The 17822-nt window shown below is 41.3% G+C and overlaps 1 protein-coding gene across 1 annotated transcript in view; it reads right to left on the bottom strand.

The window, feature by feature from the left end:
• cdh22 (cadherin 22) overlaps positions 1-17822 on the bottom strand; it is a gene marked incomplete at both ends in the record, with an annotated part of 123041 nt that overhangs the window by 40939 nt on the left and 64280 nt on the right. The window contains 3 exons of the mRNA XM_084166902.1: positions 1595-1716; positions 13804-13940; positions 16739-16995. Coding sequence (XP_084023028.1) covers positions 1595-1716; positions 13804-13940; positions 16739-16995 — 516 coding nt within the window. The remainder of the gene's footprint in view (positions 1-1594; positions 1717-13803; positions 13941-16738; positions 16996-17822) is intronic.

Here is a 17822-nt window from a genome sequence, read left to right on the forward strand (position 1 = left end):
ATTTCACAACACATTAAGTAGGTGTCCTCAGGCCACTACTCTACTACCACATATCTACAATACAAAATCCATGTGTACGTGTGTGTATAGTGCGTATGTTATCATGTGTATGTGTATGCATTTGTCTGTGCCTGTGTGTCTCTTCACAGTCCCCGTTGTTCCATAAGGTGTATTTTTATCTGTTATTTACATCTGATTTTACTGCTTGCATGAGTAACTTGATGTGGAATAGAGTTCCATGTAGTCATGGCTCTATGTAGTACTGTGCGCCTCCCATAGTCTGTTCTGGACTTGGGGACTGTGAAGACACCTCTGATGGCATGTCTTGTGGGGTATGCATGGGTGTCTGAGCTGTGTGCTAGTAGTTTAAACTGATAACTTGTCCATTCACAAATATAAGTAGTGATGAAGTCAATCTCTCCTCTACTTTGAGCCAAGAGAGACTGACATATTAATGTTAGCTCCCTCTTTGGGGCACCTGACCACACGGCTGGACAATAGTCCAGGTGCGACAAAACTAGGGCCTGTAGGACCTGCCTTGTTGATAGCGTTGTTAAGAAGGCAGAGCAGCGCTTTATTATGGACAGACCTCTTCCCATCTTAGCTACTGTTGCATCAATATGTTTTGACCATCCCAGTTTACAATCCAAGGTTACTCCAAGCAGTTTAGTCTCCTCAACTTGCTCAATTTCCACATTATTCATTACAAGATTTAGTTGAGGTTTAGGGTTTAGTGAATTATTTGTCCCAAATACAATGCTTTTAGTTTTTGAAATATTCAGCTCTTTGTTACTTCTTCAGTCAAGAAAACACAAATGCAAAAAGCACATAAATACACCTTCCTTTTATAACCAATAACTCAAGTATTGGCGTGAGAATAGTTTGGCAAGCTGCTACCCGTGCCCAAAACAGCGTTTATAAATTGCCTTTGGAACAAAGGGTCAAATAGATCATGCTGTCCAATTGAAAAGGTCCAAACTAAAAACTAGGCGATAATGAAACAATTCTGACAAAGAAGGAAAATGATTGGCTGTGCCTTACAACCAACCCAAACGTATTGCCCTACGTTGCTGCCGACCACTCTTAGGTGGCAAGCATCCAACGGTCTACTAGTATATAGCAAGGCGCCAGGGATTTAATGTTTTGGACACAGCTTTGAAAATAACATTTCAGATTTAATATAATAATAATAATATTTAAAGCAGCAGAGATAGTTGGTGCTGGATAGTTCCTAAAACAAAACTGGATGGAGCACAATGCAACCATGGGCTGTTCCACAACTGTAATATTGTTATTCATTCACAACAAGCACTTTGTAATTCATTAAGCCATCGTTTCCCAAACTCGGTCCTGGCCCCCCACCCCCCAACCCCTAGCTGCACGTTTAGTTTTTTGCACTAGCACTACACAGCTGATTCAAATAATCAAAGCTTGATGATGAGTATGTTATTTGAATCAGCTGTGTAGTGCTAGGGCAAAAACCAAAATGTGCACCCAGGACCGAGTTTGGGAAACCCTGCAATAAGCTGTAGCACGCATGTTATAACACATTAGTTACATGGTAATAATGCATTACTTTCGAATTTGCCCTTACCTGACCCGGCTTAGCATCCTCACAGATGGACGCCTCGTAAGGCGTGGCCAGTTCAGGAGGGTTATCGTTCACGTCCAGGATACGAATGCTCACTGACGAATGGGATATCTGGGATACGTTATCTACAAAGACAAAAGATATTCATTTACAGTGTTAGTATTGAGTATTTTGTACTGTTCTATTGTGTACTACAACAGTACTCTATTGTACTGACAAAATGAACTGGACATTGCTACTATCCGAACTGCCAATGTCTATAATTGCAAAGAAAGAGAGTTAAATAAATATTTGCTACCAACCAAAACTGTACATAATTTTATCTATAGTTTTCTGAGGTACAAAGCTGACTGAGTTCTGAGAAAACAGAAGGTCATAATATTGTGCAGTGCATCCTGTTATCAACATACAGTTGAGTGATGACATACGGTTGAGTGTTGTGTTCAACGGAAGACTGTACAAAATACAACATTTACTCAATGAAGCCATCAGTCAGCTTGTGCATTTTCACTAAGTGATGACAGCTTTTAATATGTCCTGAAATTACCTCCATTACCGGGATAACACTTTTCTGACACAAGTCAGGGCTAACACAAATGAGCGAGCCCATTTTCATAACAGAGCTCCAGCTATCAAATAATGAATATATAAAAAATTACATGTTTAATGATTAGAGTACACCAGGGGCCTGACTTAATGATTGAAATATGAATTAATGCACTTAATAATGTGTTGTAAATTATTTTGATCATGCCCTTGTTAAAAGATTAACAAAGTACAGAGCTCACACCCTATTCTCCCACGAACTTCTTAAAAGGCCACATCGAAACGAGGGAGGGGAGACGATTACATAATTAGCGCAATCACAATCCACTTCAAATTAGCCTCACTACCCTAATTACAAGACTCTGTGGGTTCGGCACTCCGACTTCTCGTTGCAATTTAATTCCAATTCCTAACTATTTGATTATGTTTGCAGAGTTTCTATTTTGCTTCTGTAGCATTTACAGTGGGGTGCCCCGAATGTGTCTCCATTTCAATTGAAAGTGAGTCATCACTGCAATTTCATGTGTGGACAACCCATAACACCCTATCTGCAGGATGTAATTACGTTCCAACATATCTACATATGTAAGAGTGTGTACAGTCCCCATTTAGTGATGTTTCTTTAATTGTCAACCATTTACAGTTTCAAATCCATAACACGAAATGTGTTACCTTAAAGGGACAAACTGCAGTTCAAACAACAACAAAGCGCGCCACTGTTTTGGTAAACAGCTGAGTGATGCGGCTGGAGAAATTCACCATAGGATTTCAAAATGGTCTAAACTGCAGTCTTCATTCAGTGTTCTGCAGATACCCCTGATACCCCCAGATATCCCATATAGCCCAGATACCCCATATAGCCCAGATACCCCATATAGCCCAGATATCCCATATAGCCCAGATACCCCATATAGCCCAGATATCCCATATAGCCCAGATATCCCATATAGCCCAGATATCCCATATAGCCCAGATACCCCATATAGCCCAGATACCCCATATAGCCCAGATATCCCATATAGCCCAGATATCCCATATAGCCCAGATATCCCATATAGCCCAGATACCCCATATAGCCCATATATCCCATATAGCCCAGATACCCCATATAGCCCAGATACCCCATATAGGCCAGATATCCCATATAGCCCAGATACCCCATATAGCCCAGATACCCCATATAGCCCAGATACCCCATATAGCCCAGGTACCCCATATAGCCCAGATATCCCATATAGCCCAGATACCCCATATAGCCCAGATACCCCATATAGCCAAGATAGCCCAGATGCCCCAGACACCCCAGATAGCCCATGCCATCCTATTGTATTAATTTCCTAGCTATCCCTTGCTTTTCATTGCAGTGGTAATAGTGCTGATGAGAATACTTGCTCCACTAATAGCATAATCCTCACATCAATGCTATATTTTAATTGACTGAGCAGCAAGAATATAAATGGATGTGCTCTCACAGTCTTATCTGCCTTAATTCAGCCCTCCACAGTGGACCTACAGAGCAGAAAGGAGAATGTCAATAATCAGTGCACATTACATTTAAATCCCAAGAACAAAAAAAGAAAAGCTGAAACTGGGAACATTGGTCACTTTAAACCTCAGTGGGGGTTTAAAGTGTCGTTTTCAGCAGACTGTTTTTATTTGCCTCACTGGTGAGCTGATCTGTTCTAAATTTGTCTTGAAGAAATATCAGAGACATGAAGAAAGTGGATTTCAACAGATTATTGACATCCTGTACATCTGGTGGCTGCTCAACAGATGTTAAAAATCTCGAAAACAGATTTCTTGCTGAAATCACATCATACTGAGAGTCTTCTTCAGAGAGTCTGGGAAGGAAGCCCGTGACCACCATACCACATAACCACCATTCCACAGAACCACCATACCACATAACCACCATTCCACAGAACCACCATACCACAGAACCACCATACCACAGAACCACCATACCACAGAACCACAATACCAGATAACCACAATACCACATAACCACCATACCACAGAAACACAATACCACATAACCACCATACCACAGAACCACAATACCACAGAACCACAATACCACATAACCACCATACCACAGAACCACCATACCACAGAACCACCATACCACATAACCACCATACCACAGAACCACAATACCACCATACCACATAAGCACCATGCCACAGAACCACCATACCCCAGAACCACCATACCACAGAAACACCATACCACAGAACCACCATACCACAGAACCATGCCACAGAACCACCATACCACAGAACCACCATACCAAATAACCACAATACCACATAACCACCATACCACAGAACCACCATACCATAGAACCACCATAACACAGAACCACCATAACACAGAACCACCATACCCCAGAACCACCATACCACAGAACCACCATACCACAGAACCATGCCATAGAACCACAATACCACAGAACCACCATACCACATAACCACCATACCAAATAACCACAATACCACATAACCACCATACCACAGAACCACCATACCACAGAACCACCATAACACAGAACCACCATACCCCAGAACCACCATACCACAGAACCACCATACCACAAAACCATGCCACAGAACCACCATACCACAGAACCACCATACCACAGAACCATGCCACAGAACCACCATACCACCGAACCACCATACCACAAAACCATGCCACAGAACCAACATACCACAGAACCACGATACCACAGAACCACCATACCACAGACATAAAGGGATTGTTGCTACAGGAAACAGTTTGTTCTAACTGTCAATTGGGTCAACAGGGAAATGGGGATATGAATGGACTCTGAGTTATTCAGTCTTTGTATCACCTCCCTTCTTAGGTGAAAGCCCAGTGAAGTGAAGAATGGGAGCTTACATTGTCATTATGCTAACTAAACACTATCAACACGCAAAATGTGACATTGTACTATACCACTAACCAAAAACACATGAGGATGTTTTTTCAGTTACTAATGTACAGTCCTGTGCAACTCTAATGTTGACTTAAAGGGATAGTTCATTAATACATATTTAGATATTTATCTTACCTTGAAAGAAAATAATTGACTGAAATACACACTGTGGTTAAATTTCATGCCCAAATAATTTAAAAAAATTAAGAAAATGCTAATGTGGAACAAATCCAAAGTACTCCTTGTCCATAGACCACTTCCAAAGTAAGAAACTAAATGTTAAATTGCTGAACTATCCCTTTAGGAAAAACACTTCTAATTAATATACACCAGTCATTGGCATACAGCCTTACTCAATGGTGCTAGACATGGTAGTGGATGAGGTGAGTTTCCTCTGAACAATGTCAAGAGCTTTGTACACTTGGAAAAGCGCTATATAAATCCAATCCATTAAATACAAATGGCTGACATGATACATTGATCACAAAACCAATACACGTTAAGTAATATTCGAAAGTTCAAAATATCCCTAAGCAGTCTTGATAAGGACATCACATAGATTACACAATCACAGACAAATCACACAGGTCAGTGCCTCTGATGCACATCTGATGTATGGTGCATCATCAGTCTGAATTTCTGTCAGAAATTTCCTCCACACTGCGCACCACTACTAAATGAATCCAACAAACTCACCTTAGTCATCATTGGCCCAATGGTAAACAAAAATAATTTCCTCTGTTATATAATGTCCTTTCCCATTTGAATTGTTACACAGCCTACCACATAATGTTTTCTGCAAATTAATTATCCGGTGTTCACGTTCATCAAAGTGTGTTGTATTCGATTAGACAAAAGTTCCACTATCTATGGTATTTCTATTATTTTCATACGGTTGCAACTTTTTAATAATTTAAGATATTTCCATGCGAGGAAGCAGTCTGCAGGTCAGGGGCAATGTGAAACCTCTGCTGTAAAATATATTTTCTTGAAAGATAAAGACTTTCAAACTACTCTGGTATCTTTTTACCCTAAGGGTGGGACAAGTATAAATTTTTCCCCATTTACCTGTCTCGAAAAAAACAGTTTGCAATGTGACATCAAACTCACTATCACATGTCTTTGAAATGATGTGTCAGTCTTGCCACCCTGATAGGATTCTTCCCCGACAGGTCTGTCAAGAGTCTGCAGAAGATGCAAAAAGCTACTTTTGACACTACTACTCAGCTCTTTGGTCTCCTATCGAGGGAAGAACTACATTTACATTTTACATTTTAGTCATTTAGCAGACGCTCTTATCCAGAGTGACTTACAGTTAGTGAGTGCATACATTTATTTTATTTTTTTCACTGCAGACGAGTGCCTTAATGCGCAAATCGGAACTAGGAAACTCCAAAATATCCAACTAGGAAACCGGGGGTACAACGCTGCTAACCAAGTTTCACACTCGTATTTACAACTTGAAAGCTTGTAATATACAGTTTTGGTCGTCGGAAGCTCTGAGTTAAGACACGTTCTGTGAATGCAAACAATTTAGTTGACACTTTGTTGCAAACAATTGAGTTGACACTCCGATAGGAAGAAAATGCTTTATGACTCCCTCTGACATGGGGATATCATTCTTAAAGTATAATATGTTTGGATGTTCTGGCCTTGCTCCTTACTAATCGGGTTCAGTCACCCCTGCAACATGATGATCAACCATGGACCTCTTTCAATAAATAATTCAACAATGCTGATGTACTATAGCTAGCAACCACAGGGTGTTAAGGTCAATAACGGAGTTGGGGAATAATGAGGGGTCATGTTATTTTCTTGTAATCTTAAAATGGCCTTGTTCAATTCAACCTTTTGCCACTCCAACCATAATTAGCCAAGGAGTCACAAAACCAAGTTGCACAAAACTGTTGAAAAAGTTTTGTCCTGGTGGTTTGCTGCTTCACTTCTTCTCTTGACTTCTGCTCAATGTGCTCGAGAATCAATGAGCCGCTGGCGATACAAAACATTTGGAGAGAATTTCTGATGAAGTCAACCGTCGACTTTGTTTGTCTGGGTTTTCTAAAAAAACGAGAAGCAAGGAAGGGCTTTATCTGTCAAGCACGGCCCTGTGTTTCTACCTGCTATGGGCTCAAACAACCGTCTCTCTCACACCATTAAATGGTCAAGTAACATTCAAATGTGCCTACGTCATAATGTGAGCACAGAGAGAAAGAGCACAAAAGCAAAGAGAATTACAACTCCGAGCAGACGCTGAAAGACTCCCAAATTCTAATTTGCTCCAAATGTTTGTGCGAGATGTTTGCTTGCAAGGCAAACAAATGTGTCACGTAGAGAGCACTTGGAGTAAGCACAATCCCAAAATACCATGAATAATTCTACTCATACACGTATAACTATAACACACAGTATAAAGCTACGTTTTTACACTTGAAGGGATAGTTTACACATTTGTTCCCTTACCCTGTAAGCAGTCTATGGACAAGGTATGACAGCAATCCATGCTTTGGTTTAGTTTCCCTAGCACTGTTTTACATACATATCCTTTAAAAAATATATATTTTCCTTTATTACTTTCCAACCCCACCACCCCTCCCCTAACTGGAGTAAACTATTGAACAACAACGCTTAGGCCTCTACTTCCAGCTTATACATGCTATATACATTTTATGGACACAGTCAATTTTACAATAGTTCTATTTTGTTTGTTTTTACTCCTGAACTTCCTCTACCCTCAACCTCTCCAATCATTTTCATGATGTCCATCCGGTTCGCTTCTTCCCTAGCACTGTTTCCACATGCTAATGTTTTAGCCTTTTTTGGCACAAATCCCATTCAAGTCATGGGACCGAAATTAGCATTTTTAGTGCATCATGTCCAAATCATCAAAAAGTATCTAAAATTGATTGTGAAGCTTAACACATTTACTTCAAGATGATTTAAACATGATGCATGAAAAATGCTAATATCAGTCCCATGACATGAATGGGATTTGTCACACAAATGCTAAATCTTTAGCATGTGGAAACAGTGCCAGGGAAGCTAAACCAAAGCATGGATTGTTGTCATACCTTGTCCAAAGACTGCTTACAGGGTAAGGAAACCAATACGTAATTTTGTAATTTGGGTGAACTATCACTTTAAGGGAGAAAAACAAACACAGAGAGACGTAGAATTCAGTGTTGTTGTGCTGAATTAGTTTATTTCATCCTGTGAGGCCAGGTGGATATTACCAGCCAGATGCAGAAAGCAATCTCTTGTGCTTTCAATACAATCCCAAAATCACTTCATCTGTCAAAGATTGGAAAAAGTACTCTGTGTATTCCTGTCACTGCACTACGTTTAGTTCTTACGGTATAATAATAGTTTGCCACCAGCTACACCACCGTCAGGGTATTACATTCTTCATTTTCTTTGCGAATGAAAAAGTATTGAGCAAGACGAAACAACGTTACATGTGTTCTGCTTTCATTTTGGATTATGTGACAGCTTGGTGGTGCTGATGATATTTGTCGGTCAACTGTGATTCCATATCAATATCATAACAATCACTTCACGTAGGGCCTTATGATTTATGAAACAGCAAAACAAAACAAACTTCAGGCTAGTATCATATCAGTTATTATAGGGGCAAGGCTGGGTGTTATAAACTGTTATGACAGATGCTATGTCATTCTTATGATAGTGTATGATAATGTATCATGATAATGTATCATGGCCCTGTGTCAGCCTCTCAGTCAAAGGCTTATTACCAATTCTTACTTGAAGATATGATAACATTTAAAACATCCAGGTACAATGCTTTAAAACTTGTTATAAGCATGTATGAGCCTTTATGATGTCTAATAACAAGGCTTATAATATGTTATGTCTCTCTATGTACAGTGGCTTGCGAAAGTATTCACCCCCCTTGGCATTTTTCCTATTTTGTTGCCTTACAACCTGGAATTAATATGGATTTTTTGGGGGGTTTGTATCATTTGATTTACACAACATGCCTACCACTTTGAAAATGCTAAATATTTTTTTGGGTGAAACAAACAAAAAATAAGACAAAAAAACAGAAAACTTGACTATTCACTAACATAACTATTCCCCCCCCAAAGTCAATACTTTGTAGAGCCACCTTTTGCACCAATCACAGCTGCAAGTCTCTTGGGGTATGTCTCTATAAGCTTGGCACATCTAGCCACTGGGATTTTTTCCCATTCTTCAAGGCAAAACTGCTCCAGCTTCTTCAAATTGGATGGGTTCCACTGGTGTCCAGCAATCTTTGCATAATATTTTCTTTTTTTCATACCGCAGATTCTCAATTGGATTGAGATCTGGGCTTTGACTAGGCCATTCCAAGACATTTAAATGTTTCCCCTTAAACCACTCGAGGGTTGCTTCAGCAGTATGCTTAGGGTCATTGTCCTGCTGGAAGGTGAACCTACGTCCCAGTCTCAAATCTCTGGAAGTCTGAAACAGGTTTCCCTCAAGAATTTCCCTGTATTTAGCGCCATCCATCATTCCTTCAATTGTGACCAGTTTCCCAGTCCCTGCCGATGAAAAACATCCCCACAGCATGATGCTGCCACCACCATGCTTCACTGTGGGGATGATGTTCTCGGGGTGATGAGAGGTGTTGGGTTTGCGCCAGACATAGCGTTTTCCTTGATGGCCAAAAAGCTCAATTTTAGTCTCATCTGACCAGAGTGCCTTCTTCCATATGTTTGGGGAGTCACCCACACGCCTTTTGGCGAACACCAAACGTGTTTGCTTAGTTTTTTCTTTAAGCAATGACTTTTTTCTGGCCACACTTCTGTAAAGCCCAGCTCTGTGGAGTGTACAGCTTAAAGTGGTCCTATGGACAGATACTCCAATCTCCGCTGTGGAGCTTTGCAGCTCCTTCAGGGTTATCTTTGGTCTCTTTGTTGCCTCTCTGATTAATGCCCTCCTTGCCTGGTCCGTGAGTTTTGGTGGGCGGCCCTCTCTTGGCAGGTTTGTTGTGGTGCCATATTGTTTCAATTTTTTAATAATGGATTTAATGGTGGGATGTTCAAAGTTTCTGATATTTTTGTTTAACCCAACCCTGATCTGTACTTCTCCACAACTTTGTCCCTGACCTGTTTGGAGAGCTCCTTGGTCTTCATGGTGCCGCTGGCTTGGTGGTGCCCCTTGCTTAGTGGTGTTCCAGACTCTGGGGTCTTTCAAACTGAGATCATGTGACACTTAGATTGCACACAGGTGGACTTTATTTAACTAATTATGTGACTTCTGAAGGTAATTGGTTGCACCAGATCTTATTTAGGGGCTTCATAGCAAAGGGGGTGAATACATATGCACGCACCACTTTTCCGTTGTTTATTTTTTAGAATTTTTTGAAAAAAAAATTTCATTTCACTTCACCAATTGGGACTATTTTGTGTATGTCCACTACATGAAATCCAAATATATATCAAATTAAATTACAGGTTGTAATGCAACAAAATAGGAAAAACGCCAAGGAGAATGAATACTTTTGCAAGGCACTGTACAGTGAGGGAAAAAAGTATTTGATCCCCTGCTGATTTTGTACGTTTGCCCACTGACAAAGAAATGACCAGTCTATAATTTTAATGGTAGGTTTATTTGAACAGTGAGAAATAGAATAACAACAAAAAAAATCCAGAAAAACGCATGTCAAAAATGGAAAAAATTGATTTGCATTTTAATGAGGGAAATAAGTATTTGACCCCTCTGCAAAACATGACTTAGTACTTGGTGGCAAAACCCTTGTTGGCAATCACAGAGGTCAGACGTTTCTTGTAGTTGGCCACCAGGTTTGCACACTTCTCATTAGGGATTTTGTCCCACTTCTCTTTGCAGATCTTCTCCAAGTCATTAAAGTTTCGAGGCTGACGTTTGGCAACTCGAACCTTCAGCTCCCTCCACAGATTTTCTATGGGATTAAGGTCTAGAGACTGGCTAGGCCACTCCAGGACCTTAATGTGCTTATTCTTGAGCCACTCCTTTGTTGCCTTGGCCGTGTGTTTTGGGTCATTGTCATGCTGGAATACCCATCCACGACCCATTTTCAATGCCCTGGCTGAGGGAAGGAGGTTCTCACCCAAGATTTGATGGTACATGGCCCCGTCCATCGTCCCTTTGATGTGGTGAAGTTGTCCTGTCCCCTTAGCAGAAAAACACCCCCAAAGCATAATGTTTCCACCTCCATGTTTGACGGTGGGGATGTTATTCTTGGGGTCATAGGCAGCATTCCTCCTCCTCCAAACACGGCGAGTTGAGTTGATGCCAAAGAGCTCCATTTTGGTCTCATCTGACCACAACACTTTCACCCAGTTATCCTCTGAATCATTCAGATGTTCACTGGCAAACTTCAGACAGGCATGTATATGTGCTTTCTTGAGCAGGGGGACCTTGCAGGCGCTGCAGGATGTCAGTCCTTCACGGCGTAGTGTGTTACCAATTGTTTTCTTGGTGACTATGGTCCCAGCTGCCTTGAGATCATTGACAAGATCCTCCCGTGTAGTTCTGGGCTGATTCCTCACCGTTCTCATGATCATTGCAACTCCACGAGGTGAGACCTTGCATGGAGCCCCAGGCCGAGGGAGATTGACAGTTATTTTGTGTTTCTTCCATTTACAAATAATCGCACCAACTGTTGTCACCTTCTCACCAAGCTGCCTGGTGATGGTCTTGTAGCCCATTCCAGCCTTGTGTAGGTCTACAATCTTGTCCCTGACATCCTTGGAGAGCTCTTTGGTCTTGGCCATGGTGGAGAGTTTAGAATCTGATTGATTGATTGCTTCTGTGGACAGGTTTCTTTTATACAGGTAACAAGCTGAGATTAGGAGCACTCCCTTTAAGAGTGTGCTCCTAATCTCAGCTCGTTACCTGTATAAAAGACACCTGGGAGCCAGAAATCTTTCTGATTGAGAGGGGGTCAAATACTTATTTCCCTCATTAAAATGCAAATCAATTTATAACATTTTTGACATGCATTTTTCTGGATTATTTTGTTGTTATTCTGTCTCTCACTGTTCAAATAAACCTACCATTAAAATTATAGACTGATCATGTCTTTGTCAGTGGGCAAACGTACAAAATCAGCAGGGGATCAAATACTTTTTTCCCTCACTGTATATACAGTGGGGAAAAAAGTATTTAGTCAGCCACCAATTGTGCAAGTTTCCCACTTAAAAAGATGAGAGGCCTGTAATTTTCATCATAGGTACACGTCAACTATGACAGACAAATTGAGAAAGAACATTGTAGGATTTTTAATGAATTTATTTGCAAATTATGGTGGAAAATAAGTATTTGGTCAATAACAAAAGTTTCTCAATACTTTGTTATATACCCTTTGTCGGCAATGACACAGGTCAAACGTTTTCTGTAAGTCTTCACAAGGTTTTCACACACTGTTGCTGGTGTTTTGGCCCATTCCTCCATGCAGATCTCCTCTAGAGCAGTGATGTTTTGGGGCTGTCGCTGGGCAACACAGACTTTCAACTCCCTCCAAAGATTTTCTATGGGGTTGAGATCTGGAGACTGGCTAGGCCACTCCAGGACCTTGAAATGCTTCTTACGAAGCCACTCCTTCGTTGCCCGGGCGGTGTGTTTGGGATCATTGTCATGCTGAAAGACCCAGCCACGTTTCATCTTCAATGCCCTTGCTGATGGAAGGAGGTTTTCACTCAAAATCTCACGATACATGGCCCTATTCATTCTTTCCTTTACACGGATCAGTCGTCCTGGTCCCTTTGCAGAAAAACAGCCCCAAAGCATGATGTTTCCACCCCCATGCTTCACAGTAGGTATGGTGTTCTTTGGATGCAACTCAGCATTCTTTGTCCTCCAAACACGACGAGTTGAGTTTTTACCAAAAAGTTCTATTTTGGTTTCATCTGACCATATGACATTCTCCCAATCCTCTTCTGGATCTTCCAAATGCACTCTAGCAAACTTCAGACGGGCCTGGACATGTACTGGCTTAAGCAGGGGGACACGTCTGGCACTGCAGGATTTGAGTCCCTGGCGGCGTAGTGTGTTACTGATGGTAGGCTTTGTTACTTTGGTCCCAGCTCTCTGCAGGTCATTCACTAGGTCCCCCCGTGTGGTTCCGGGATTTTTGCTCACCGTTCTTGTGATCATTTTGACCCCACGGGGTGAGATCTTGCATGGAGCCCCAGATCGAGGGAGATTATCAGTGGTCTTGTATGTCTTCCATTTCCTAATAATTGCTCCCACAGTTGATTTCTTCAAACCAAGCTGCTTACCTATTGCAGATTCAGTCTTCCCAGCCTGGTGCAGGTCTACAATTTTGTTTCTGTTGTCCTTTGACAGCTCTTTGGTCTTGGCCATAGTGGAGTTTGGAGTTTGACTGTTTGAGGTTGTGGACAGGTGTCTTTTATACTGATAACAAGTTCAAACAGGTGCCATTAATACAGGTAACGAGTGGATGACAGAGGAGCCTCTTAAAGAATAAGTTACAGGTCTGTGAGAGCCAGAAATCTTGCTTGTTTGTAGGTGACCAAATACTTATTTTCCACCATAATTTGCAAATAAATTCATAAAAAATCCTACAATGTGATTTTCTGGATTTTTTTTCCTCAATTTGTCTGTCATAGTTGACGTGTACCTATGATGAAAATTACAGGCCTCTCTCATCTTTTTAAGTGGGAGAACTTGCATAATTGGTAGCTGACTAAATACTTTTTTTCCCCACTGTAACTGGAGCATATACCTGCTTCCACTGCTGTCACAGTGATGTTGTGCCAACCAGCCGTCTCTCGGTCCAGAATCTTGCCCAGGGTGATGGCGCCCGACACTGGATCAATGAGGAAGATCTGCTCCTGGTCCGTACTTCGGTCAATGGAGAACCTGGTAGGGAGAGCGAGACAAAAGGGGAGGACATAATTGAACCGGGGTAAAATCCCTAAACCATCTCTAAACCATCTGCAATACTTTTTCGGTGGCTGCCCTAACACTGTGGCCCATAGGATTATTGCCAGTTGCCGTTGACATCGGATTATGGCTACACATTAGCATTTTCAAATGTAGGGAAACTGTGAGCCAGATTAAAAAGAGGATGAAAAGAATGATCCATTTAGCCGCTGTATTGGAAACCTGTCACAGTGCTTGTGTCCCTACTGCACCCATGTCCCCAAACAAGTCTGTGGTTTCAGCCCATGCTGGAGGGGGAAAAAATACAAATGAATATTTCATGCTGCACTCCAATGAAAGCAAAATACATTTGCACATCCTTGTGGTTGGCTCCACGAGGAGCGCTCAGAAGAGTATAGAGCCAACAAAACCCTGTGAGTAGTTTCTTATTTTCTCTTGAGCAGGCTCGTGTGCCCATCGGGACTTTAATGGAATATTATAAGCATAATCATTTCCTTTTCTACCTTTTCGACAAAAAGCTCATCAAAGGGACCAGTCGGGTCTTTGTACAAGTCACACAACATTACTAAAAGGGTTACAGTGAGATGAACTTCTTGTAGTCTAGGTGTGGAGGAGCATACTGCATCCACAGTTAGATTATTCTAGTCATATTACATTACAGTCTGCCTGTTCTGAATCTGTAGTCTATACAAGGAACAACATATTTCATAGCTGCAACGTTTATACAGAACATACTACATTAATAAACAGCATAGCTAAACTATCATTAAAATATTTTTTATTTATGCAAGAATTGGGGACAAACGGTGACACCTACACAATAACTATGTAAATTAAATCAGATTATATTTCAGCTTTCAAAACTGCTATAGTAGGTGGTGAAGGGAGATCATGTAGATATTACCAGATATTAACAGTGCATCTTATAACATTTGCAAATATGTCATCACTTGAATATATTAATGGAGAAGTACACATTTCCAGGAAATCTGTAAGCACTAATACGATACACCACTGAGTTGTTTTGACAACACCACTACCCAAACACTTCAGTTTCAAGACGCCATCCCATCTTCCCCAGCCGATAAAGAGCCAAACAAACAAAACAAACACATTTTCTATCCACACAAGGCCAGATTTGGTTTCCAGAGGCTGTGTTCATTTCCTCTGGACCCCTTGCCCCCTTGGTTCCATGCCCGCTAGTGCCTGCTAGTGCCAGCCAGTGCCCAGCAATGCCCGATCGGTGCCCTCCGGAGCAGGGTGACAGGAGTGTGGGAGAAAGTGATGGGCCCTTGGGCACCAGGCTCAGTGGTTAGTTCTGTCCAATAGAGATGATTAAAGTGGTACCGATGGGCATGGCACAGCGCCAGGGTACCCGCCAACCCGTTGGCTCTCGCCTGCCAACAAGCAGGCGGTGGCACTGCCATTGTATTGTACTTTATTACACCTGGAGCATTTTCAGTTCAGCCTCATGCATTTTTAATAGAAGTAATTTGCACAGCCTGTGTGTCTCCGCTCGCCTCGCCACTACTATTCCTCCACCCAAGACCTGAGGTGGAGGCTCTGGCACAACATAATATAATTCTGCTCATAAATAGGGATCTGAGCGAACGCAAAGACGTGTGAGATACTGAAGAACCCTCTAGCGCGGTCAACAGTCAATGCAGTAGCCTACAGTAATGTGATTCTGGCATTGTACAAATGGATGAATCAATGTTTTCATGATTCATATTGTGTTGTATAGCTGTCTTCCCATTGTGTGTTTATTACCATATATTTTTTATATATATAGTTCTTATAGCCATATCTCTACCAGTTCTTATAGCCATATCTCTACCAGTTCTTATAGCCATATCTCTACCTGTTCTTATAGCCATATCGCTACCAGTTCTTATAGCCATATTTCTACCAGTTCTTATAGCCATATCTCTACCAGTTCTTATAGCCATATTTCTACCAGTTCTTATAGCCATATCTCTACCAGTTCTTATAGCCATATCTCTACCTGTTCTTATAGCCATATCTCTACCAGTTCTTATAGCCATATCTCTACCAGTTCTTATAGCCATATCTCTACCAGTTCTTATAGCCATATCTCTACCAGTTCTTATAGCCATATCTCTACCAGTTCTTATAGCCATATTTTTACCAGTTCTTATAGCCATATCTCTACCAGTTCTTATAGCCATATCTCTACCAGTTCTTATAGCCATATCTCTACCAGTTCTTATAGCCATATTTTTACCAGTTCTTATAGCCATATCTCTACCAGTTCTTATAGCCATATCTCTACCAGTTCTTATAGCCATATTTCTACCAGTTCTTATAGCCATATCTCTACCAGTTCTTATAGCCATATCTCTACCTGTTCTTATAGCCATATCTCTACCAGTTCTTATAGCCATATCTCTACCAGTACTTATAGCCATATTTCTGCCAGTTCTTATAGCCATATCTCTACCAGTTTTTTACAGCCATATCTCTACCAGTTCTTATAGCCATATCTCTACCAGTTCTTATAGCCATATCTCTACCAGTTTTTTACTGCCATATCTCTACCAGTTCTTATAGCCATATCTCTACCAGTTTTTACAGCCATATCTCTACCAGTTCTTATAGCCAGTTCTAGCAGTTCTAGGCTTATCTGTAGGTTTATCTGTAGCAGTACTTATATACCCATCTGAAGCAGTTAATGAATGACTATCTGAATGAACTAATAAACTGTATTGGATTTGAACAAATGTGTTTGTCACAGAAGGAGCCATGATCCGTACCTGACAGGTGCGTTCTCCATGTCCGGGTCCTTGGCGGTAGCTGTACCCACCAGCGCACCTAGCCTGGCATCCTCCTGGACCTCCATGATGGCCCCCTCGGCAGGGAGGAAGACGGGCGGCTCATCAGTGTCAGTTACGCTGACACGCACGATGGTTTGGTCGCGGAAAGAGCCCAGCTCCAAGAATCGGGGGTCCACATGCTTGTTGACAGCCTCCACCACCACGTTGTGCGTACGCTTGCTCTCGAAGTCCAGTGGCTGTACGGAGCACAAACAGGGAAGCGCTAAAGCAATGACATGTCACTCTAAGGGGGAAATCATTCTCCCCTCAGGCGGATGCTATAGGGTGCCTACGTGTAAGCTGAGCAGATATAAGCACTCCTTCAATCCCATGTCTGTCAAATACCTAAACAGCAATAAGGAAATCTGAGCTGTGTGAGTATGCCACTGACAGAATGAGATTTAAGATATCATTTATATGTGATGGAAATTTGTCTTCTGCTTTAGTCATGGCTCATCCTATATAACTACTGCTGTACAAACCTTTTCTATTCATATAGTGTCCATACACATATATGTGTATATATTGCCATCAGAAAGTATTCACAGCGCTTGGCTTTTTCCACATTTTGTTGCATTACAAAGTGGGATTAAAATTGATTTAATTGTCATTTTGTTTGTCAACGCTCTACAAAAAAGACTCTGTAATGTCAAAGTGGAAGACAAATTCCAAACATTTGTAAAAATTGTATGAAAAATAAAACACAAATATATCTTGATTAGATACTGTAAGTATTCAACCCCCTGAGTCAATACATTGTCATGACTCTCTCCTTGGTGAGGATCAAAGGTGCCAGATCAGCGTGGCAAATGGCTGACAGATAGCCAGACCCCCCTCTCTCCCACAGGAGAGGAGCAGGGGGAGTTGGGCCGGTTTTATGACTTAACAGCCATAAATAGTTTGCAGAAAAGGACTCCTTTTGGTCTGTAGTATGGGAAGAAAGAAATCTCTTTGTTACAGAGAGAATCTTGCCGCCTTAAAACTCTAACGTCAAAAGATTGGACATTGAAACATTATTCCTGAC

The sequence above is a fragment of the Coregonus lavaretus genome (genome assembly GCF_964263955.1).
Source record: "Coregonus lavaretus genome assembly, chromosome: 8".
Taxonomy (NCBI): Eukaryota; Metazoa; Chordata; class Actinopteri; order Salmoniformes; family Salmonidae; genus Coregonus; species Coregonus lavaretus.